The sequence below is a fragment of the Arvicanthis niloticus genome, chromosome 16 (genome assembly GCF_011762505.2).
Source record: "Arvicanthis niloticus isolate mArvNil1 chromosome 16, mArvNil1.pat.X, whole genome shotgun sequence".
Lineage (NCBI taxonomy): Eukaryota > Metazoa > Chordata > Mammalia > Rodentia > Muridae > Arvicanthis > Arvicanthis niloticus.
The window spans coordinates 6,640,001-6,664,934 of NC_047673.1; the positions used below are offsets into that span (position 1 = coordinate 6,640,001).

Sequence of the window (24,934 nt, forward strand, 5' to 3'; positions counted from 1 at the left end):
TCCAGTCCTGAGCTATGACAGTGCCCAGGGCATCATGGATTCTAGGGAGGGGAGGCTGCTATCTGCCTGATGCCCTCCTCTGCTGCCCTGTCCTGTCTGGGCCCCTGGTCAGTGTGAAGTAGGCTAGCCTCGTGGATCGTGGCCCTGTACATAGTTGCATTATTTATTCCATATTCTTTAGCCGGTGCTGCCGGGCAGGGTTTGGCTGTTTTCATCCCCAAGCTCGGCTCTGCCTTTGGCTGCAGTCAACATTCTCCAGGCCACTGAAAGCCCTCCTCTCCCTCAGCGCAGGAATAAAGCAATACACACCCGAGTGGGGCAGCACAACGAGAGCCCTCGAGTGCTGTGCCCACGCCCTACTTTGCTGCCTCCCCAGGTCCAGGCAGGCCCTGGAAGGCTGGGGGCCTGGACAAGAGGCCCTGTTTCTGTTGGGCCAGGCTTGCCCTTGGTTTAGCAACAGTGACAGTGACCTCAGGAACTTGGTTGTCCTCTTCCTCCCTCCAAAGAGGTGGTTTTGAAGTCAGAGATCCTTTCCCTTAGAAAGGTGTTTGTCTTTGAACACTGAGGAGCACTGTGGCCGCTGGGCCTCAGCACAGCCTCTCTTCTAGGATGTGACCCAGCCTCTGCCCGCCCGTCCTGTGTGGAGGTTTCTGTGTGGGTACTTGGAGGCCGTTTGTGCTCTCTCCTTCCTCCACACTCTAGCTGGTTGTGTCTGTCAGGATCCACCAGAGCCTCCCACTCCTGTTAGCACCAGCTCAGTCTGTGCCGGGTGAGAAAAGCTGAGGTGTTCCTTTTTTTTTTTTTTTTTTTTTTTTTTTTTTTTTGGTAAGCCCTGTTTTCCAAGCACTCTGCTGACCCAAAAGACACTGCAGCAGAAGCCAGTGTGTTTGCTGTCACAGCAGGTCTCGACTCAGGAACAGCACTCCTTGCAACTCCACTGCTGGCAACAGGTGCCTGGTGCTGGGCAGACCTCTGCCTAGAGGAAGCAAAGACCGTCTTTGCTACTGTCCTCGCCACCGCTGAGGTTGCTGTCCATGCCCCAGGACAATTTCTTACAGGCCTGCCTTAATGATCCGCTCGGAGTGTTCCATGAGTATCCATGTCCCAGTGTCCCTGCCCTGGACAGGGTGGTCAGCGTCAGCACGCTGCCTTGTCTTTTTTAGGATCCAGTGTCTTCCAGGCTCTCCAGGGAGCGAGAATCTGCACCAAGAGCAGTTCTTTTTAAAACCGGCCCTGGTGTATACACACACTTCTCTGTCCTGTGTCTCTGTGGGTGGAGCTTTGATACTAACAACACAGGGCACCTCTCACCAACTCTTAAGTCCTCCGTGTTCTGTAAGGGATGAGGGGGATCAAGCCATTTTCGGTCCTGTAGATGTGAAGCACTTTGTGTTGTGAACCATGCTGCAGTTGTAGCAGCCTCTGATGCTCCACCGTTCTCTCCCAGCTGCTGCCCGTGCACCCTGTCACTTCATGCCAACCCCTACTTCCCTGGGACACTACAGGAAACCTGGTGCTGGCAGACCGCACAGGGGTTGACTACTGCAGCGTGTGTGCTACACCCTTGGAATTATTAAACTCCTTATTTTTCTTATCTCACAAACTGTGTTGCTTCATCTTCCTTGAGATGGTTTCCGTGTGTGTCTTGGCTTTTTAGGTTTCATGTGTTCAATGCAGGAGTTGCAAGTTGCAATCTTTTGGGAGCATTTAAGGATGGTAAGAGCAGGAAACAGAAGTTGCAGGGGTAGTTTCTCACCACCCCCACCCTCAGCTCCCATCAAACAGAATAACAACTGCTGTTAGGATGTGGGCCACTGCATGGATTTGAACAAAGGCAATGTTCTGAAGGAATCTGGGATCACTACAAGAATCGCTGTATGACAAAAGAAAATTACTGTGTGCTGTTCAGTCAGCCCTACCTGACTTCCTGGAGGCTGGGAGTATCCCCTGTGAACATGTCTATCCCTCCAGTCCAGAGGTTGGAAGACACTGTCAGCATTGGGGAAAGCTGCCAGCCAGAATTGCAAAGCTAGGAGCTGTGTCGGCGTACCTGGGATATGCTGGCCTTACATTTATGACAAGGTTCCTGGGATGCTCAGGGAAGAAGGAGTGGGCTTGTTGCTCATGCTTTCAGAGGTGGCTTAGTTCTGTCACACGGAGCCTGTGGTGGGCATGTGTGTTAGTGAAGGGTTCACTTAAAGAGGCCAGGTGCAAACAGGAGGGCCAGTGACCAATGGTTCCTTCACACCCAAGTGACCTACCTTTGATGGTTCACATTTCTCCTAGTATTACCAAGCCTTAAGCCCCATGATCTCTGGTGACACTTGGGATCCAAACTGTAGTATGGGCCAGCTTTCAGAAACCTTACTCATGCCCCCCAAAAAGTGAGCTAACCTGGTGTGTTAGTTACTTCTCTATTGCTGATAACACTAAAGGCAGCTTACAGAGGGAAGTGTTTAACTGGGCTTATGGTGTCAGACGGTCAGAGTCCATGATGGCGGAGCAAAGGCAGTACCACTGGAATAGCTGAGAGCTCATGTCCAGCCACAAGCAGGGCAGAGAGCTTGTGTGGAACAGCCAGTCTTCTGAAACCTGATCATGCCCCCAGTAGCACTTCTCCAAGAATAGCTGCTCACCTCAGGAACATGGACTGAAGGAGTTAGTTGGTCAGGAGACGCATTATGAATTTTGTACCAGATTTCAGAGACGCAGCAGCAGCAGCAGCAGCAGGCCTTCCTAAGTTTGCCCCCACCCCCCTTTTGTACTTCAATGTTCTATGGTCTTCAGCATCTTCTACCAGATTGCTCTTCGGTTCATCCAGAAGGCAGCCTGCAAGCGGTGGTTACAGGTGTAGGCCAGACACCTTCCCTACATGCGGTGTTGAGGCAGACCTCAGTCCAAGCCCGATCAGTAAGGATTTGGGGCATGCAGCTCCTCCAGAGAGCATGCCCTGTTGGGACACGGTGATGATGCTCTGTCTGGAAGGGCTCTGAGATAGTGCAGGACTCAGCTCTGGTGGACAGTGCTGTCAGTTGCCAAGGCAACCATGTGGAGGAGTACCTGGCCAACCACCCTTCAGATGAGAGAACCCAGAGCAAGTCAGAACCTAAAATCTTTTTCAGACAAAAATGACTAGAGATTTGTGTTGTAATTGACCACATGCTCTGGACACTTGCTCGAACTGGCCTGGTTTGAGACACGTTATACCTTTGCCTTTTTTGTAGTGCTTTTACAACTCTAGAAATTCCTACTTTTCGAGAAAATGCAAGCAGCATGCTGGAGTACAAGTCACAAGCACCTGCAGAAGAGACTTAGAGACAGGCAAAGGCTGAAGCGTGCATTTGTGCCATCTCTTTGCCCAATTAAAGTGCACTGTCTGGCTCATCGGCTTCCCTGAGGGATGCAGACTGCTTCGTGTGGTGGGGGCAGTTGCTAGCAAGTAGCCATGGCTCTCAGACGTGCTCAGGAGTAGGGTGTGGGAGCTTCCCACTGTCCTGTATCATGGCCCCTGGCAGTGTTGCAGTCCTAACGTTGCTGTGCATGCCTGGGGTTGAGTCACTCGGTGGCCTTGGGCTTGCAGCCATCTCTGCTTCTGCTTCCCGGGGCTGGAATTAGTGTGTACAGACTTTTGGGTTTGGGGCTTTTACAGATGCTCGTTTCTGTGCCCCAGGCTGCCCTCAGACTTGTGGCATTCCCCCTGCCTCTGCCTCCTGAGTGCCAGAATTAGCAGGTGTAAGCCTTCATGGTTATCAGGAGTAGAGGTGTAGATGCTGTATCTTCAACATCTCTATTCCCAGCACTCGAAGCTGTGCCCTGGGCTGCCATGCCGTGGGCTACACAGGTGCTGTGATTTGTCCCTATCTGGCTCCCGTACCTGGGCAGTTCTCACAGATTGTCCCCCACGTGGCAGCACTCCTCTCCTCCAAGGGAAAAGGCAGCTGTGGATCTTCAGTCAGTCCCTGCACAGCCCCTCAAGCCTCTACAGTACTGGAAAGCACATGGATGTTTCTTGGGGTTGGGGTAGACAGGCTGTTCTCTCCAGATCCTAGAGCCAGCTTCTAACGTGGTTTGGGGAATCTCTTTTTAAAAGACCACAGTAGCAAAGTTGGGGCTCCAGGAGAAGGGCATACACCAAGTAAACAGGCTGGAAGCTCAGTGGAGGTCATTAATGTAGTGTCCCATGGCCTGCAGGTTTCTTAGGGCCTCTGCCCTGTACCCAGTCTTCCCTATCAGGTCAGGGATGGTAAGTGGGTTACAAGACATGAGAGCTGCTGCCCAGCATAACCACAGCCTCTTGAAGCTTCTGAGTCTGGTGATACGGACTGGCAGGACATGAAGCTTCTCGGACCCTCAGATGAGACCTCAGGTCTCCATCCCACTCAGCTTGAGGTTCGGAAGGTGTGTGCTATGAAGGAGCCGCCACCTTCACAACCAGGGCCTGCTGCTTGCCTGCCCTTCCTATCCCCTATCCCTGTCCCCTCCTGACTTACCTGCCCCATCCCTGACTGCCCCCATTGTAACCATCCCTTCCTCATCCCAGAACACACAGGCCTCCTCCAGCCCTCAGTAATGCCCACTGTCTGCTCCTGATGGCAAACTGTGAGCAGAGAAGAAGGAAGGTGCACGCCTCTCAGACCATTGCTGTCTAGGCAGGTGGCTCGGACTGTCCCTGGAGGACAGGAGCTTGGGTTGCAGTGAGGACCTGTCTGATTGTCACTGTGTGTGTGACCCAGCCCAGGTCCAGGGTTGCTGAAAGGCCCACCCAGCATTCCTATCCTCCTGGTCCCCAAGTGCCAGGAGCCTCTGCTTCCGGTATGGATATTCCTTTTTGTTTTTTCTTGGTGTTTTATGAGGTCATGGCTCTCACACTGGCATTTTCATTGTGTGCTCTGAACACGTCCCACCCCGTTAGCCTCATCTTCGCCCTCCTTCTCTGACTAGAAGTAAAGAGGGCCTCATTCACCACTGATCCAGTGTCCACCTGGATGTGAAGGCAGAAAGCGCGAGGTGCACAGATCCTAGAAGCCCTACCGGAACACACTGCTGCCATCGATACTGTTTGTGTAAGAAATGTAAACGTGTATTAGAAACCATGGTGCGAGATAGAATATTTGTCTAGAGATCAATTTTCGATAGGTCAGGAGCAAGTTTAACAATTTTTATTAATGACAAAAAAACGCTAAATAGAAATAAAGTGAAAGATGAAAGACCCGAAGACTGAAGGGTGTTGAAGCCACTGCGGTTGAAGCAGATGACTGTACACAGGCGACTACGCAGACCTGGTCTGAGTAATGACTCAAAGGTGCTCTGTGGACCCAGTTAATTCGTTCTGCCGGTGGCACTGAGGGCTGGGAGCGCACACACACCTTCCCTCTGAACACACCAGGGACCTGAGCCCTGGGCTGTTTTGGACTTGGGTCTCCCGCTCTGCTGAGCCCAGATGTTCCTGCAGCTCAGCTCTGTCCTGTGGCAGGGCCCTGCTCTTGGCAAATTTGAGAAACTGAAAGAAAGGGAGCCTTGCCAGCCAATCCTTGCTTTCCTGCCCTCCACCCAGCCAATCCCTGCTTCCCTGCCCTCCATCTAGCCAATCCCTGCTTCCCTGCCCTCCATCTAGCCAATCCCTGCTTCCCTGCCCTCCACCCAGCCAATCCCTGCTTTCCCGTCCGCCATACTCAAGACAGACCCCTGGTTCCTCTACATCGGGCTGCACTTGCTTCTTCAGTGACAGCTGATCACCAACTTCACTCCAGGGAGCAGTGACTCCCAGGATATTTAATTTCCCTCATAGTGTGCAGTCACTGGCTTTTAATTCTATAAAGTTGCCATGTTTGCAAGAGCTACTTCTTACGCACATCCTCTTGGTTATTAAATGCCAACCACATTTGTTTACAAATAAAACCAAGTTAATTAAATATTGTATCTACGTTGGCAAGAGATGAGAGCACTGTGGTCTCTGTAGACTCCAGCCCTGTGTTGGCCTTCAGCTGTGTGTTTCAAGGAGGGCCCTGGTAGAGCACTGTAGTTAGAAAGGGGACCATCTCCAGGAACTCACTCCCCAGCCCTGACCCACTTGGGGTTTTTGCAACACCTGGAAAATACTGAAACATGGCAGTTTCCAGGAAGGAGCAAAGACAGGTTGTCACAGTTACATCCCCCTTCCAAGGATACATTTGCACAGTGACACAGTGCAAGCAGAAGGGACCCGCACTGGGGGATGTAGGTACAGGGCTCACAGCACCTTGTTCCATCTCCTCCTGCGTACAGAGTGGACCTTCAGTTTGTCCATGGTTGCACCCTAATCGTGTCTGCAAAAACAGGCTTCCAGAAAACAAAAGTCACATGGCAAGATTTAAAAGTCTGATCCTGCAGCCAAGATCAGGATTCTGCACGAGTAGCTTGCAGGAAGGAGAGACTTAGACTCAACTTGAGGCTTCCGAACAGTACTGGGGGCTGATAGCTTAACGAGTGGGCGCAAGCGTGGGTCCTGTTGGGCGGAGTTGTGATCTCTGCATATCTGCTGCCCCAGGCTGCTGGACACGGCTCCGGGGAGCGGAAGCACAGAAATTTGGCTGAGCTCTTTCCACGTGGCACCGGGTGGACACTGGGCTAAGAAGCCTCTCGGGGCTCCACCCGGGCGTGGACCGATCTCAGCCTGAGTGGATCCGGAGGCCAGTGGTCTCTGTTCTTGGTCTCCCAGACGCTGCTGGGGGATGCAGAAGAACAGAGACACAAGAGGAACCGGGAAGAGAAAGAAGCCCCGACAGCACCCCTCGGGAAAGAGACTCTTTGGTTGGTTCAAGGCTGGCTTGTTTGAGTTGGTAGAGTTCCATGGTGGGAACGCAGAGAGGTCTTCTGGTGGGAAATTAGGCAGCAGTGGTGGCTCGGCTCATTAGTTAGAGGCCTTCTCCACGGTTCCCCACGGTGGGGCCCCAAAGACACGAGGAAGTTCATAGTGATAAAAGATTTATTGTCATGGCAGATGGTGAATGAATCTGGTTGTACCCCCACCTCTCTCAGGGCAGACCTGAGTTAAATAGGGAGGGAGGAGGAAGGAGGGTCTGGAAAGGAATACTTAATTGGCCACACCCTCTGGCATTTAGGTATCTCATTAATATGGAGATCTCTTGAGGCTGAGGCCTGTAATCATGCCCTCTACCTGTGGAGGAGCTGGTAGGGGCGTTGCCCTACGTGACTGAAAGGCACGGATCAATGGAGATCTTTGCCGCATGTCAGGAGCCTGGAGTCTGGGGGCGTGGTGAGATATATGCTGTCCCTCACTGGCATGGACACCTGTTGGGTCTCCAGCTATCTCCAGCCAGTGCTCTACCAGAAACTAAGCCATCTTTTCATGGTTCCACACAGACCTTGCATAGGGCATCTTTCCCCAGCCTGTTAGTGTGCTTGAACATCTCTCTCCACACTCATTCCATAGAATGAGGTGCTGTAACACCTGCATGACCTCAAGCTTCCAAATGATGTCATAATAGACAGGGACTGGCTTTCTTATGTCCATCCCAACCCCCAGCTACCTGCAAGGCATAGACAAGAAGAGGAGTTAGCCAGTTCCTGGTTTAGCCAAAACATTGTTCCTACTTAGAGTCTACCAGAGAGGCAGTACAGAGGACTCCGTTCTGGAAATGATGGACAGGTTGGTGGTCACCCCCTCTACCCTGGGGCCAGGAAAAGCCCTCAGAGCTTGACCTGTTAATTTTCTAGTACCACACAATATACCCAAAAAGATGGCCACACTGCCACTCCGTGCTGAAGTGTCCTGCCCTGTCTTCAGGTGTGAGCGCTCTGATGCCCCTGTGTGCTGAGGTGTCCTGTGCTATCTTCTAGATGTGGAAGTCCTGTACTCTCTATGGTGAGGTGTCCTGTCTTTCAGGTTTAGATGCTCTAGGGCCCTCTATTCTGGGATATCCCCATCTTTCAGGTGTGGATGCTCTGGGGCCCCTTGTGCTGAGATGCCCTGTCTTGCAGGCATATTTGATCCTTGCATCTCTGTCAGCTGCTACCATGAGATACACCACAGAAATCAAGAAGTCCCCACCACACCTCCTGAAGCAGTTTGCAGGTAACATGGAAGGGGCTGCTGGGGCTGTTTGCATGGCGAGTTTGGCCACCAGTGCCATCTGGCTTATCTGATCAAGGAAAGCAGGGAAGTGTGTTTCCGGGTAACCCCAGGGGGCCACCTTGAGATCTCTGAGTCTTGAGTCATTACAGAGCAGCTTGCTTGGGATTTTTCACACCAGCTTAAGAAACAACAGGAAGTTCCAGGGCTTTCCATTGGTTATACTCTTCAGTCACTTTAAAACTCTTACCTCAGAAGTGGCTTTTATATAATAAATTCTTTTTTCAACAAGGAAGCACACCTTGCCTCCCCACTAGATATACAAGTAGGCATTAGACACTTGACCCTTGAGTATGGAAGCCATGCAAAAATATGGTTTTCTCAAAGGCACTTTGACTGTACATGGTATAATTGCATTTACTTTAAGTCAGGCAGGAGAACCTTCTAGAATTTCATGCTTCCCAGGACGAGCCTCAGACCACTGGGTACTCATGAGATGGGGCTGTCTCCTTTCCTCCCATATCTCACTGTTTGAAACTTCTTTTTTTTCTTAATGGAACATGTATTCATGCATTGCCATTTTGCCACATGACATGGAGGAAGAGAGAAGAAATGTGTTCATCTTTTGTTTATCTCCCTTGGAAGGCAGGCCGGGAGCTTTTCTATGGGATTCCCTGAAGGAAAGCCAACTTCTCCATAGATGCCAGGAGTGTGAGGGGAGGCTCAGCCATGGTGGGGTTGGGGAGGCACTACTCCATGCTGGGGCCGGGCACTTCCACAGGTGGAAGACTCTTAAAAGGACTGATTGCGGTTTCTGATTCAGATCAAGCAAGATACGAAGATGTAGGCAGACTGGGGCCACAGAGACCAGCAGAAACTCCGGGCCAGTGCTCTGTGTGTTTGGCTGAGATTGGCTCTGTCATCTCCCAGAAGAAAAGCAGTAGCTATGACAAAGGGTGGAGGAACCCTGTCCTCAAGGTCCTTGTGGGCAGCCTCTTGGTCTCCTTCTACAGCCATGAGCCCTGGGGAACTATCTTGGAGGGGTGGGGATCGATACCCACCCACCTCTGCAAGAGGTTTCTGGGAGCTGCTGGACACTTGCCCTGAAAACCTAAGCTTGGGGCTGGGACACCCCACTCCAGGTTTCAAGGGCCAGGTGAAGGGAGACCTCAGGACACAGGTAAGCTGTGTTCTGGGGTAGGAGGCTGTCTTAGGGGTGCATAAGGTATCTAGGAACTGTTGAGCTGCAGCCTGGGGGCAGGAAATGATCCCCACTTGGTGTCCAGATTTCCTGGAGTCCCCAAGCTGTGGACCAATGCTTTTCCTGTCTGCTGGCCTTCTAGCTTGGACCACGATAAATGACAGGGACCACACTCCTCTTGTCCCTTTCAGCCTCAAAGGCTTGTTGAGAAAATGTAGAGGTGAGGCGAGGTCTTCTTTCTGCAGTGTTGGAATTTTTTGAATGACAATACATTCAAATTTCAACAACGCTGCTGGCAGACTTTGTCCAGCACTTTCACTCTCCTGGCCAATTGAGCATGGGCTCTTATATTTCAGTTGTAACTAGTAATATCAGTTTTCAGATCCCACATCCACACAGTAAAACATATCTGTGAATATATTATATAATATATTAATATTTATTATATGTTAGCATTAATTTTATTAATTATATATAAATAAATAATAGATATATTAATATAACATACATTAACATATACTGTTTATATATGTATATATACATATATAATTATGAGTATACACACACACATATATATGTATGTATACATACAGGACACCTCTGTAATATACATACATACACACACACACACACACACACACACACACACACACACACACATATATATATTACAGACTGGGCAACAAAGGGCTACACAGGGCTCAGGAGAGTTCAAGGACTTCCAAAAAGGGACAAGAAGAGAGTCTGGGGTTACTGATAGAGATGCAGAGGCTTGGGGTCAGGGTAGAGTTGAACTACAGCAGCAGAGTTGAGCTGTGGGCACAAGATATGGTGGAGACTGGAACAATGAAAGGTGACACTGAACAGTGAACTGACAACTGAGATGACATCATCAGTTGTCACCCAGCTGAGCCAAAGCCCCTGAGACTGCTGGGAGTTGTCTGTTGGTCCAGATGCACACTGGGGTAGTCAGGCAACAGGTCAGTGGTTCTGCTGCTATCACAGTATGAGGTGTCCTTGAGTGGTCCAGGTGGGGGTGTGACACCTTCTCTGTGGTGTGTCCAGTAACCTTCAAGCATCTGTGCATCCTTTCCATCCTGATTTCCTCCCATAGTCTGTGCACATGGCACCCTGGACACACCTGGTCTTTCTACTTTTAGGGGTAAGTCAGTCTGTCCCACCTGGGTGGCTTCTATCACCTGGTACTGTTATTCACTTAGATTCAGTCATCCTTCATCCTCAACATGGAGTCTCTCAGGGAAAGGCAAAGCCTGAAGAGCCACAGCTTTATGTAATGGAGTAACCCAGAGCAGGACAGAGCCCGATGTCAACCCAGGTGGAGGTACACAGGCTGGGAGCATACCTGGCAGGGCAGATCCCAGCTAGTCCACGCTGGCCCTATTAACTGTTCTTCCAGACCCTTGCCTAGCCTGACCTACTGCCTGCCTTTCAGAAAGCATCCTGAGAGGGATCCATGGATGTCAAATGTCTCCTAGGTCAACTCTGCATAGGTAGCCAGCTCTTAAACTACCCTGTCATGAGTAAGGTGAGTCGGCTCTGAAACAGGCACACATGTTGGTGTCTTTCCACAATGTCAGGTTACTTGGTTGACAGTATATCCACAAGGTATGTTGCAGTTGCAGTGGCAACCATTTATGAAATACCGGCTTTCCTGAGCCACCCCTCATACCACACATCCCTCAATAAATACATCAAGTGTCTCTATATATTGCATGCACGTGGGTTACTGAATAGATACTAAGGGTTAATGAGGCTGTAGCAGAGTTTCCAGAAGTTTCTGGAGTGCCTGATTGAAATGTGGTAGAGTCTATGTCGATAACAAATCCAAACCAGCTTCAGGGAAGAAGCTGCTGCCATGACCACTTTGGGTCACAAGCTTGAGAGCTGCATTGCAGAGTTGAGTCTGGCTGCAAAGGCGAAAGTGGAAGACCCCGTTCAGATGAAAGACTGGGCATTGGGCACACAGCAAGCCCACATGGGTGAACAGGCAGATGGACAGACAGCCATTGAGTAGGCCACATCATAGTGGGGACAAGACCTGCCTGTCAGTCCTTAACTCACATACTAATAGCAGTTGACAGGCCATTGGGGTATAGGGTCTCCATTTCATTGGGGTCAGGGGAAGGGGAGGAGGTTACACCCTTCCCTGGGTCTGGTGTGTCCCATAGGTCTTGGGCCTAGTTTCTGTGATAAGATTTTAACATGTCCACGGGTCCCTATGGATAGTCTCAGATTCACCCTAGTGAGGTTTTGAATGGCACTCTTTGTGTTCTGAAGACTAAGTCCTTTGTCAGTCAGTTTATGCGGTGTTGGTGGAGCCAGACACATGGCTGTTGATGTCTCTGCCCAGGGGTATGGTTCTCTCTCATCCTCAAAATGGAATTCAAAAGTCACTTGTAAAATGGAGTCTCTGGGCAAAGTGGTCTGAGAAAACAATTTTATACAACATGAAGTAACTTAGAGCAAGGCCAGGAATTGATCACATACCCTCACCCCGGGGGTCTCTGAACCTCCCCACTGCCCTTGCTGTGTGTGAGTCCCATCCCCTTGTCCAGGCACAGAGATTTTCTATCCTCAGGTGGGCTCTCGGCATGCTTGGGGGCAGGGTCCTGTCTGACAAGGCCCTACAGGTACACTATGCATGGCTGTCCAAAATGGGAAAATCTGGGGAATGGATCTCAGGCTTTCCTGAGACAGGCTAGGCAGAGGCTGCCTCCAGAGGTTAAGGCAGAGGGATGGGCATCCTCTCTCGGGCTTGGCCTTTATCTGCCTGGTAAGTCTAACCTGTCTGTTAAGTTGATCTGCATGTTCAATTAATGTTGCTTCCTTTCATGTTGCCACGACAATGAAATTGTTTTGTGCACTGTGTCTGTGCCATCTCTGTGCCTTCTTGGAGGCCTGCGGAGAGTAAAGTGGGCCTAACTGACTTGTCCTGAGCCAGAGCAACACAGTGTCCACTCATAGAACACGATGACCTTCCATGTCCCCAGTCCCCTGAGAGTCCAGCTTGGCCTTGCAGCTTAGCTCTGTGCCCTTGGAGGTCCCTTCAGGAGGGCAGTTCCCACACATGACTTCTCTCGGGAATCAGACTCTGGCACCTGTGTCTGTGACTTTTAACAAAGGAGACCCGACTGCAATAGCACTTTGTTCACATGAGCATGTGACGTGGCCTGAGACAGCCTGTGCCTGGGTCTTATCAGTTCAGCTAGACCAGCAGGCCCATGAGCTCCAGGATCTTCCTGCCTTTGTCTTCCCCAGAGTGGGGCTCGACCCTCTGGCCTCAGGCTAACTTGTGTGACTTGTTTACCACTAGGTCCTGTCAGCTGCCACCACCACTGAAGTACCACATTTTCCCAGTCAAAACCAGCGTGTGAAGGAATAGTCTTCTCCTGTCCTTTCTTGAGTCTCCTTCCCAGCACCCGGCCACCATTTTCCCTTTCCAAGGGGAGGGGGCTCTATCTTTTGTCGTTTTTCTTTAGGATCTGTTTTTGGTGATGTGCACGTGTCTGTGTGTGACTGTACGATCTGAGTGCAGTGTCAATAGGCCAGAGGTGCAAAATCCTCCGCAGCTGGAGTCATTCCCACCCTGCCAAGTGTTGGGAATCTAGTTTGGGTTCCTACAAGATACTCACCTTTTACAAGACTTTCACCTTTTAGCCTCAGAGCCTTCTCTCCAGTCCCAACTTCTGTCTTTTGAATTCAGCTTCTAAATTCAGGAGCAATCCTCAACCCACGCTGCTAGCTGAAGCTCACGCTGTACCTCAGTGTGCATATTGCACAGAACGACCTGACCTGGCCACCCCAGCGGTCATGTGTTAGCCATCTCGGATGCCTGGTTGGAGCCTGTGCCTGGCTTGTCTCAGCTGAAATGCCTTATCACCTGGATCCTCAGCGGCCCTTGTATTATGCTCAGTAATTAACTTTATATTATTCTGTTCAGAAATTTAATTTTATCCTCATTTCAAAGCGAGATTCTCATAATGAATAATGGAATTAACAGAACCTCAGTTCACTGTGGCAGACTCCCAGCGTACCCCGCGCCCCCATCCCGCCTTGTCTTCTGCCAAGTCAGTGCTGTGTCTGTCTGTGCCTTGCAGTTTGTGACATCCCTCTGTATGACATCTGTGACTACAACGTCACCAGGGACCAGTGTAAGCAGCTCGGGTGTTGTTTCTACAAGAGCGTCTGCTATGAGAAAGCTGTTCCCAGTAAGTGATCCAGTCCTGGTCCTTGTCCATTGTTTGTGTCACATCCCATTCGCCACAACCTCACACACCTCTGCTCTGTGCAGAGTGGGAGGGGCTTCTCACCACTCTCCTTCCTGGAAAAGGCTGGGATTATAAAAACTGGGTAGGAGAATGTCCCTACTAAGACAGCTGCTGGACACAGCAGCTGCAGCCAGCTGAAGGCCTGATTGGGCCAGGCTGGTGGTGTCTAGCTGAGGACTGTGGGGACAGCTGAGAGACATGATGTGACTGGGTTTCTCCTGAGGTCATTTTATCGCTGCATGAAAACACAATACACAGTCCTGAGATCTGGCTTGGACTATCCAAGGAGCTATAGGGCTGCCTGTTTACTCTGTCCCACCCACCTGCCTGGTTCCTGAAGAGCCATTTCTAGACATCCCCGATATCTGTGACGAGTGGGAAGGAACAGAGGAACCATAGAGAACCAGGTTGTCGTAGTGAAGGACTGTTCATTTGGCCTCTGGGAGATGTTTTCCCATGTTAGGACTTGGGCCTTCTGAATTACTAGGATTTTCTAAAACACCACCTCCAAACCTTCATTAAATTTCACTTGGAGGCTCCTGTATGTCTTGGTAGCTTTTAGAAGGGTAATTATGGAAACTATGTGGGATGAATCCACTCTTAATTTCCGTTAGGGAACAGGGGTAAAGACTCTAAGGCCAGGAAAGACTATACTGGCTACATAGCAGAAGTAGGTGGTGGGGACCCTTGGTGTGCTGGCCTCCGGCCCCTGTCCCTCTGCACAGTGCTACATGCTCTTGGGCCCCTCCTTCCTTCTTGTTCCTTCTCCTACTAAATCCCTAGTTAGAGTGAGTCCTTCCACACAGCACAGTGTTTCCTTCCCTGCGTATGTATGTGGCTTTGGAAGTCAGGGAAGAGTGATCAATATGACCCATCAGATGTGCTGCCCCACACCAGGAGGAGCTGGAGGAAAGCAGACAGGACCCACTTTCTTATATCAGTGTCATGGAGACTGGGCATTTAGGCCTCTGATAGCAAACAGACCTCCCAAAGAGATCACCACAGACACAGCGTTAGCACAAGGACTCTCTGCTGACAGCACGTCTTTAGGTCTTGACTTTAGAAGGCTCAGGGCCCTTCTCACTCTAGGGGAGGAGTAACCCTTACATACCAGGACCCCTTTCTGTCTTTTGGCAGAAACAATCATAGCTGGTATCTTTTTCTTATTTCTGTTGAGAAGAAATGGTCATTCTATAAGATTCGTTTTTTCCAGAGTTGTAATAGATCCCAGGGCTCGTGCACATTAGGCTAATGTCTGCCTAAAGTCTACCCTGAGGATGCAGTTCAGTGGGTTTTAGTGTGTTCACAAAGTCAGACATCTTTTAACCCCGCCTGACCTGAGGACATCTGTCAACCCTGCTAGCATTCATGCCTCTCTTCCTTTGGCCCCTATGGATTTATCTATGAATGTACCTGTTCTTCATACTGTGGAATCGCACAACGTAGGGTTCCTTCACAGGCTTCACTTCCTCCCCCAGTGCCCCTTCTCTGGAGGGGTGGTTGAGGTGCTACTGTGGGTGTGTCTGTGGAGGTTATATGTCAGCCTTACTCATAACCATTATACACACATACACAAACACACACGTGCACACACACGAGCACACACACACAGAGTTATCTCTGTGTGTACATACGTCTGTCTCTGTGTATGTATGCATGTACATATGGGTGCCAGTGGAGTCCAGGAAAGGTCATTTATCCCCTGGAGCTGATGTTAACAGAGGTTGCAAGCCACCTGATCTGGGTGCTGGGAACCTAATTTGGGTTTTCTCCAAGAGTAGCATGCACTCATTTTTTAGAATAATTTTTAACTTTTAAAATTAAAATGTAACTTTCCCCTCTCTTTCTCTCCCTCCAGCCTCTCCCATGTACCCCTCTTTGCTTTTCTTCAAATTCATGGCCTATTTTTCTTTGTTATCACACACATAGACATACAGACACACACACACACACACACACACACACACACACACACACACACACACACTCCCAAATAGATAACTGCAAGTGGTCACTCCATGTAGTGTCCTTACATGCATGTGACTTTGGGGCTGACCGCTGTGCACTAAAGAGTTAGTCTGAGGGTTCTTCCCTGGGGAAGACAACTTCTTCTTTCCTCAGTGTTCTCATGCCTTAGCTGTGGTTCTCTGTCTAGGCTTGGGCTCCATAAGATGTTCCCCACATTAGCTTGTCTGTTGGTAATGCCTTTGTTCAGATCATGTTTAGGCAGCCGTGTTGGTGTGGTTTCCTGGGTGTGGCTTTGAAATGTCTGCATTGATATGTGTAGGAGACAGCCTCCCAGCAGCTCCATGTTCCTCTGATGCCTCCTTTCCTGCCATGGTCCCTAAGCCTTGGGTGGGGACTTGTGTTGTAGAAGCCACACTTGGGCCTCAGTACCACATGGTCTCTTGCTCTCTGCATTCTGATTGGTTGTAGGTTTCTGTATTCTAAGAACTTGAGCAAAGTTGCATTAAAAAAAAATGAACTGATTCATCTGGCAGAGGAGCTTTTGAGACAGGAGAGCACTGAGCTCCGTGCTGAGAGAGCAGGTGCAACAATTAAAGGGGTCAGCACCACTCACCAGACACCGTGTGGCACTGGGGCAGTAGGAAAAGTCATGAAGGCAAAGCCCCCACCCATCAGAGGCGCCATGCAGTGAAGATCCAAATTCATTTGAAGGAAGAAAGTTTAAAATAGGTTCCTTCAAAGGCAACAGCCCAGGGGAATGTTCTCCTCAGAATTAGCACGCATGAGCCGATGCAGCTATGGCACAAGGGGGCCATGTTACGGCTTGAGCTGTCAGAAGACCTTGGCAGCATCAGCCACATGCTATTGGCTTTGCAGGCAAAGCTTTAGTAACAGTGGACACCCTAGGATGGTGGAGATGCCAAGAGTGCAGGGCAGAGGCCAAGGAAAGGTCTAGGCATGGGGCAGAAGTAGCCTAAGAGAGAGACTTTGAAATGTCTGCTTTGATATGTCTAGGAGACACAGTCTCCCAGCAGCTCCATGTGTGTTTGGGTGGTGTAACTGGAGGATATGGCTATCTAATTCCCTGGAACCAGCCAGTTGCATCATGAGTCACAGATGGTGCACATGGCCTTGCAGGATTTGTGTTTGCCCTGCTAGTGTTTCACCTTGGTTAGGCCTAGTCATGTCTTGATATACTCAGATCCTCCCATTTCGGAATGGACACATTTATTCTGTGCAACGTTTCTGTACAACATTATTATATGTTGGAGGTATGTAGCATGTAGCTTGGTTTTTTTTTTTTTTTCACTTTATAGGGGCTCACAGTTGAGAGATTGCCTTGAATCTGAAATGAGACATGGACTTTTTAGACTTTAAGCTGCTGTAATTGTTAAAGACCCTGAGGCCTTTTGAAGTTGGATTGTATTTTGCATTCTGAGATGAACATGAGACTTTGGGGATAGGAGGCAGAAGGTGATGGTCTACAGTGATGTGTTTGGGTATCAAGTTAACAAGCACAGTTGGGTCAGGCCACTCAGTTGTCAACTTGATGAGCTGTAGACTCATCTGGATGATAGCATTTGCGTATGCCTTTGGGGGTCATCTTGATTACATTGAGATGGTGAGACCTGTCCACGGTGGGTGGTGCTGTTCCCCAGGGTAGGATTCTGGACCGTATGACGGTGACAGTGAGCTGAGCCGAGGCATTCATTCCCTTCTGCTTCTCAGGTGTGGACACAGCATGACCAGCTCTGCCTTCTTGACTTCCCCACCATGATGGACAGTGCCCTTGAGCTGTGAGCTGTAATAAACCCTTCCTTAAGCTGCATAGGCAGGGGGAGTTCATCATAGCAACAGGACAGGGACTAACAGCCCTGCAACTGAGAGCGTCTGGAAAGCTCTACGTTCAGAGCTTTGAGAAGTAGGAAGAACAAGCATCCACAAGACATTTAAGAAGAGCGTTCAGCCATTTCCACAGAAGCGTGTGAGGCACACTCAGTTTCCAGTCCGAGCCAAGAACTGGAGTAATTAACTCAGTTGCTGCATACCCCGTCAAGTAGAATCCCAACAGTGAGACCTGAGTAGCTGATGCCTCAAGGCTGACCCCCTCTTTGGAGATGTGTCTAGATAACCACTGCTTTTTAAATCTGCTGTGTCCACTGGACAGCCTTCTGGTAGATTTTTAAGAAGATGCTAGCGATTTTGTGAGTGTGTGTGCCACCCATTGCTTACACGAGGGCCATAACCAGTCACTCACTCGAGAACAAGCCATGGTCCATGTAGCATCTTAGTTATGGTTTCTTTAGGAATCCAGAAAACAGCACAGACTCTCGGGAGCAAGGAATCACAACATTATGTCATGGCAACAGATACTGACCCTCAGTCTGTCTTCCCTCTATTCGTCAACACACGTGTGGGCGCTACTTTTTCTTAACTTCTGACTTCTTTCGTGTTAAGAGGTGGGGCCATCTGTAGGAAGAGTCTGGGCAGTGAGCCCTACATTTGGGTTCCCACTGTGCCCTCAAATTATTTTTCATTTCTTTGACATCTTTCTCTTTCAAGGCGGCAAATGAGCCTCTGTGCTGGGTAAGTTGTAGGATTCAGTGACAGGGTATTATGAGTTCTTTGTGCGTATAATTCCATGTTATGAAAACCTTTCACCAACTTCTTAAATGGGCTGGTTTGAAGTGCACATTGTGTTATGGCATAATCTGTATTATTAAGAATATGAACTTGGGGAATTAGCATTAGACATTTCAAAAAGGAACCAGGGAGCTAGAAGGGGAAGACTTGCCTTCATTCTTCAGTCTTGATTTAGGGGACATTATTTAATATGTCACTTCTACTAAGTATTTGACTTCAGTTGCTTCATGGGACTTGCTGAGATGATTTCAAAACTTTTGTTAACTCTGCTGGGGAGATGTTACCCTTGGGAAAACCCTTTCTTCTGCCTGGGGAAGAGCAGTCATAATATATGACTCCTGACAAACCACACATGTGGCTTCTCACAGCCAGATGCTGTGCAGAGGAACACACAGAGTCCTGTCTATTGCTTCTGTTAGCTTGACAGCAGGGCCAAGAGACCACTACCACACATGGAAGGCGCCTACACTAAAACATGAAAATGTTTTATGTGCCGTGCTCATGTATGGTTCTGATTTTATCACTCTGGGATTCAAGAACTTGTGGGGTTTTACCTGAAAGCCCTTAATTCAGCCATGAATACATTTCCTTTCATTTGATTCTGAGGGCTCAACATCATGAATGGGGGGCCTCCTCATGACACACTTTGTACTGTATCAATTTATACTGTAGTAAGTTGCCCCCAAAGTTCAGAGGCTTGAAGCAACAGCTCACACACAGGCTTCACTGGGGCTGCAACTAGGCATTACATCAAACATAGTAGCCAGGCTTATGTTGCCATAGTCTCTATGAGTTGGGAGGCTCTGCTCCTGGTGAGACTGGAATAGCCAGTTTTTGGTGTCTGCTTTAGGGCTCACATCAGTATGAGATGGAAAGACTTGAGCTGACATAATGAGCTTCTGGGTTCAAGCCGCCTTGTTCAGCTCTCAGCTTCTACCCTCACGTAAGGGATCCTGTAGTTCTGCCTCCTCCTGGAGAACCTCAAAGTAGCCAAGGATCATGGGTCCTTTTGGAATCCTGCCCATTGCCTGGGGGGCAACTTGTTCTCTAGCTGTGCTGTGGATTGACCTCTATGCTGTTTGGGGGCTGGTGTATGTGGTCTGTCTTGTCAAGGAAGTTGCTTTAGTCTTTCTTCCTCTCGCTGTGACAGAACATGCTGACCAACTTGGGAGAGGGAGATTTGGCTTTCTCTTTCAGGTCATAGGCCCAGGAAACTTGAGACAGGAACCCAGAGGCAGGAACCCATGAAGGGATATTGCTTGTTGGCTCCCTCAGGCTTACTCTCAGCTAGCTTCTTTATATAGCCCAGGATGTTTGCCCAGGGGTTGACGCCACCCACAGTGGGCTAGCCTCCCTCATATCAATTAACAATCAAGAAAATCTCTCACAGTCATGCTTATAGCAACTTGATACTGACAGTTACTCAGCTGAGACTTTTTTTTTTGTGATTCTAATCTGTCAAGTTGACAGGTAACCAGGACAATCCACCTCTTCTCAAACAGACACACATACACAACACTTTAGGCCACAGGTTTTTATTTTTGTCCCAAAGATCTATGATAATATTAGAATATAAAACACAGTCCAACATAAGAGTCCCATGGTGTTTAAACATTTCAGCACTTAAAAAGTCCAAAGGCTCTGGGGTTGGAGAGATGGCTCAGTGTTTAAGAGCACTTGTTGCTCTTTCAGAGGACTCAGGATCGGTATCTAGCACTCACAGGGTGGCTCACAACCATCTGTAGCTCCAATTCTAGGGAACCCAATACCCTCTTCTGACTTCAGTGGACACCAGGCATGCACGTGGTACACACAGGCACACTCACTCATACATACACACACACAGACACTCATGCATACATACACACAGATACACACAGATACTCATATAGACACACACACACACACACACACACACACACACACACACACACACACACACACACTTATAGGCAAAGCACTTATTAAAAAAATCCAAAAGAACCCCAAGTTTCTTAAAGACTCTGAGGTCTCCTAACTGTGGACTTCTGTAAAATAAAGCAAGTTAAATATGTCTTATTCCAAAGGAACCATGACAAAGGAACACTCAAAGTTAAGAAGAACCAAGATCAAGATTCTGTAGTTCAGTGTTTGGCATCTACCAGAAGCTCACTCATGATCTTTTGGCCTTGAAGGCTTTGAGTAGCCATGCCTCCCCAGCTCTGTCATCTTCAGAATATGGAGGTTGTCTTAAATGTTCAGGCCAGCTACACTCTACACTTGCTGTTGTTCTTGGTGGACATCAAATGGTTCTGGCATCTCCAATATCCTGGGGCTTCACCACAACTGATGTACCTTCAGCCATGGCCTCTCTTGTCTTCTCTTTAGGGACTCTGACACGGCCACATGGTACCAGACCTCATCTGCTTTCCCTCAGTCCCTCAACCTTGCATCTTCCGTGCCCTCAAAACAGTATGAGTGTGGGTGACTTTTTACACGCTGCCAAGTTCATCCTCCAGTGTGAGATGTGGTCTTGACCTTCTTAGATGATAGCATCTAAATGTTGACTTGGAGGAAATGCTTTCCAGGGCCCCTAAAGAACAAAGGACATTATCACCTCAATGGTGCCGATCTCTTGTTAATCACCAATGATTTTCAGCCTTAGCCTGGCCAGCAGTCACAGATTCTCAATTCAGTTTTCTCACACAGAGTGTTTGAAGCGTCACAAGCCAAGCCTCCGCTGTGTTATTCTCAGCGTTATTTTCCAAGTTCCCACAAGAGCAGCTCATCAGGCCCCAACACTCACTGGATTTTGTAGCCCAAAGTTCCAAAACCACCTGCAATCCTCTAACAAACTAATCCAAAGACATAAATAATTGCACAGTCAGGTCCGTAACAGCAACATACTACTTAAGTCTTGGTACCAGTTTCTGTTCTAGTGTCCTTTCTATTGATGTAACAAAACTTATTTTCCAAAAGCAACTTAGGGAAGTAAAGGATTAATCTGATTTACACTCCTAGGCTGTCATCCACCATTTGGAGAAATCAAGACAGGAACCTAGAGGCTGGAACTATGGAAGAATACTGCTTGTTGGCTCGTTCAGGCTCACACACAGCTTCCTTACACAGCTCAGGACAACTTGCCTAGGGAATAGAGTCACCCATGGTTGGCTGGGCCCACAGACGACCTTGATAAAGGCAGTCAGTCAGTTGAGACTCTTGCTTCAGATGAGTCTAGTCTACACGAGTTGATGGTTAAATGCTAACTAGGACAAGGGTCTTTGTAGGTGTGAGTAGTAAAGAGACTGTCACACTGGAGCAAGATGACCCCAACAGACCCCATGTCTTCAAAGAGAAAAGATACAGAAACACAGAGGAGCCAAAGATCACCAGAAACCACCAGAAGCCATAATGAAGTAGGCTGAGGATTGTCGAAGCCTTTAGAGAGAATAGGTCTGGGAGATGCTTTGACTTTTACTCGTGGTTCCAGACCTGTATAGCAATAAACATCTGCTATTTTAAGGCCCCTGTTCCAGAAATGTCCCTGAAGGACATCCAGCGGAGTTCGGTTCTTCCTTTCCTGTCTGGTTAGGGACACCTAAAAGTCATTCTTTCCCTTTAGTGGATGGAATACAGGATAGAGAATGTAATAATGAAAGCATCAGTGATGGCGTGAATGTTGTGCCCACCCAAGCTCCAACCTTTGGCCTCACACAACCCGGTCAAGGCAAATATGGTGGGAGCTGGAGAGCCTCTTCTTGACTGTGAGACTTCGTGACATTGATTCCCCTGTGGAGACGTGTCAGACTCAAGAGCCCAGAGACAGTGTTCTCCTAGCTGTGGCATCCTGATCCAGTGGGCTAACAGACTGGTGGGATGACAGTGAGCTGCACTGGACCACACAGGGCCCCTCTGGGTGGGACTGGCCCCCTCTCCTGACTACTTTGAGTCCAAATTCTAAGCCAGGGCTTGTCTCCCAGTTTACGTCCAGGTGTTCTCCATCCTGATTGTGGTTATGGCAGGGGCCTTCATCATCGGCATCATTTACAGGTGGGTGCTCTGAATTCTGTGTAGGAGGGGGAATGGTCTCGGGCAGGCAAACGATCCCTGCCGCCTCCCTCGTGTGTCTGCTGCCGCTCTGTGTACATTAATGATACTTAATGATAAAAGCGAGTTCCCAGCTGGATGTCTGAGACCCTAAGAGCAGCATTTAGTGCAATGGCTTTGTCAGCCTCTGCAACTACAGTCCTGGGACCATCTTCTGCTACAGTGATCGAAAACAGCACCCAGGAGGTCCCATGGTTCATGCTAAGGGCCAGCTGGGCTCTCCTTTGTCCTTAAACACTGTTGTGACAAAAATGGCTAAAAGGTAAACCTAAAGGAGGGAGGGTTTATTTCGACTCAGCCTGAAGGGTGCCGCTGCCTGAAGGGTGCCGCTGCCTGAAGGGTGCTGCTGCCTGAAGGGTGCTGCTGCCAACAGTTAAGGTTGGTTTTGCCACCCCGATGAGTCTAGTCTTGAGGTTCTGTCAGACATGCTCTGCGGGGCCGATGGCTCAGTGATTCTGGATCCTGCCAAGTTGATAACACTAACCACCACACACCCCACATGATGCTCGAAACCCTGGGCTGAGCAAGTCCATGTACTGTGTGTGGCATGCCAGTGTTTGGGACACACTCAGAGGGACACTCATTCTGTCATTGTCCTGGAGATAGTGCAGCCTTAGACCACACAGCTGGTTTTCGTCTGCAGAGCAGGGCTGGTATTCAATTCAGCATCCAGCTCTGGTGTGGCTGCTGTTCTTCAGGCTCTGTCCTGTGATTGGCACAAAGCCATGGAGAGGATTTACATGCCTTGCCTAGCACCTGCTCTAGCCTTTCATCCGGCCAACACAGCCAGTCTTGCAGCACAGTGTATACTTTCTTCCTGGGTTTTGCCTTAGAGAGATAGAGCTGAGACCACAGAGCAAAGCATGTGGGTCTCATTCCAGAGCCTGGGTACAGAGCACAGGGCAGGAGGTGCTCAGGGCCAGGAGCTCCCATCTCCTAGCTGCTTGGCTGTGATCAAGCCTTTCTTCCTCAGGGTTGTACAGGAGATTAAAAGAGAGAGGGAACTCTGCATGGAGTACATGCCACCACCACCGCCACCGCCACCATTAGTTAAGACCCTTGAGGAGCCTGAGACATCTGTTCAAATATCCTCCCCTACACCCTCACCTTCAATTTCCTCTAGAGTCCCCTCCGTGAAGGAGACTGAGACCCAAGAAAAGAAAGGTAGGCTGGTGTGAATGGTGTCTGTCTCTACCCTTGTGGCTCCTCCCTTCACACATGCTCACGGCCTTTGATGGCCCTTAACAGGAATGACTTGATTGTCGGTGACTCCAAGGAAAAGATACAGACCTCTTGTTGCTTTTGGACTAGAAAAAGTCCAGGTTAGGGAAAAGGATGCCCCAAACGTGGCATCTTGTTGTGAGATGTGGGATGGAAAGACCTGTCTTGTCTGACATCCATCCTCATGCCCTGGTTTCATGGAAGCCTCCAGGGCAAACAGGCCTGGAAGACCCTTCCCTGCTAATCTGTGGATCTAAAGCTGTCTGCAGGACACAGGTTCATCTTTCCCTTGGTGCCTTCTGTGTTGAGACAGGGGATATGGAGACCTTTTGCTGAGGCTTCAGTCCTCATGATGTATTGGGAAACAGTGACAGTACAGGCCTTTTACCGATTGGCTTCTGGAAAAACACTTGTCACATGTTTAGTTTATTCCAAACCCTTGCTAAAATCTCCTAAGGGTGCTGCATGTCTCATCAGAGAAACACTCAGATTCCTGCCCCTCCCCCCAATCTAGCCTCAGTGACCACCTCACAACCACAGGAGAAGAAAGAAGACACCAATGGCAATGTCCCGCCCCAGGCAGCACCTTGAATGTCTGCGACAGAGAGACCGTCTGTGAGAAAAAAATAAAGGTATTTTTTTTTGAGTGTTGCTTCTTGCTCTCTGCTGCCCTGTCCCTGGCCACGTTTCTACGTAGGAGAAAGAGCATGCCTTTGGGTGCAGGCAGGGACTATAATTGGTTTCTACAGCTCTGCCAGCCATTAATACTAAGACCACGAGGCAAGGACACTGTCATAACACAGACAGGCTACACAGTCCCTGTATTATTCTGGGTTTCTATTCCTGCACAAAACATCATGACCAAAAAGCAAGTTGGGGGGTGGGGTTATTCAGCCTACACTTCCACATTGCTGTTCATTACCAAAGGAAGTCAGGACAGGAACTCACACAGGGCAGGAATTTGGAGGCAGGAGCTGATGCAGAGGCCATGGAGGGGTGCTGCTTACTGGATTGCTTCCCCTGGCTTGCTCAGCTTGCTTTCTTATAAAACCCATGGCTACCAGCCCAGGCATGGCACCACCCACAGTGGGCCCTTCCTACCTTGATCACTAATTGAGAAAATGCCTCACAGTTGGATCTCATGGAGACATTTCCTCAAGGGAGGCTCCTTTCTCTGTGATAACTCCAGCTTGTCTCAAGTTGGCACACAAAACCAGCCAGTTCAGTCCCCTTTTCAGAGGAAAGATCAAGGTTGTCACACAGATTCAGGGAGTCCATGACGTGCCAGTGAAAGCTTTCTAAGGAGCAGAGGACTCTTCAGAGAAGGAGACAATCCTACTGTGGGTATTCCAACCATCTCTAGCCATCTCCACCCCAAAGGTGCCCTTTCTTCACTGATGCCTCACCCCGAGGTGAGAGCTTCCAAGAACTGCCCAGCCAGGATCCCAGAATGGG

The 24,934-nt window shown here is 49.2% G+C and overlaps 1 protein-coding gene across 3 annotated transcripts; it reads left to right on the plus strand.

Moving 5' to 3' along the window:
* Positions 1–4,910: 4,910 nt before the first annotated feature.
* Tex29 (testis expressed 29) lies at positions 4,911–24,124 on the plus strand. Of its 3 annotated transcripts, XM_034519887.2 has the most exons (7): positions 7,497–7,648; positions 7,787–7,864; positions 7,981–8,074; positions 13,391–13,501; positions 22,132–22,201; positions 23,232–23,422; positions 23,994–24,124. In XM_034519887.2, exons 2-7 carry the CDS (start codon positions 7,862–7,864, stop codon positions 24,068–24,070), a joined length of 546 nt encoding a protein of 181 aa, XP_034375778.1. In that variant the 5' UTR covers positions 7,497–7,648; positions 7,787–7,861; the 3' UTR covers positions 24,071–24,124. The 3 variants fall into 3 exon arrangements, with proteins under 3 accessions (XP_076769861.1, XP_034375778.1, XP_076769862.1); XM_076913746.1 differs by lacking the exons at positions 7,497–7,648; positions 7,787–7,864 and adding an exon at positions 4,911–5,063; XM_076913747.1 differs by lacking the exon at positions 7,787–7,864 and having other exon boundaries at positions 7,509–7,648.
* The last annotated feature ends 810 nt before the right edge of the window (positions 24,125–24,934 follow it).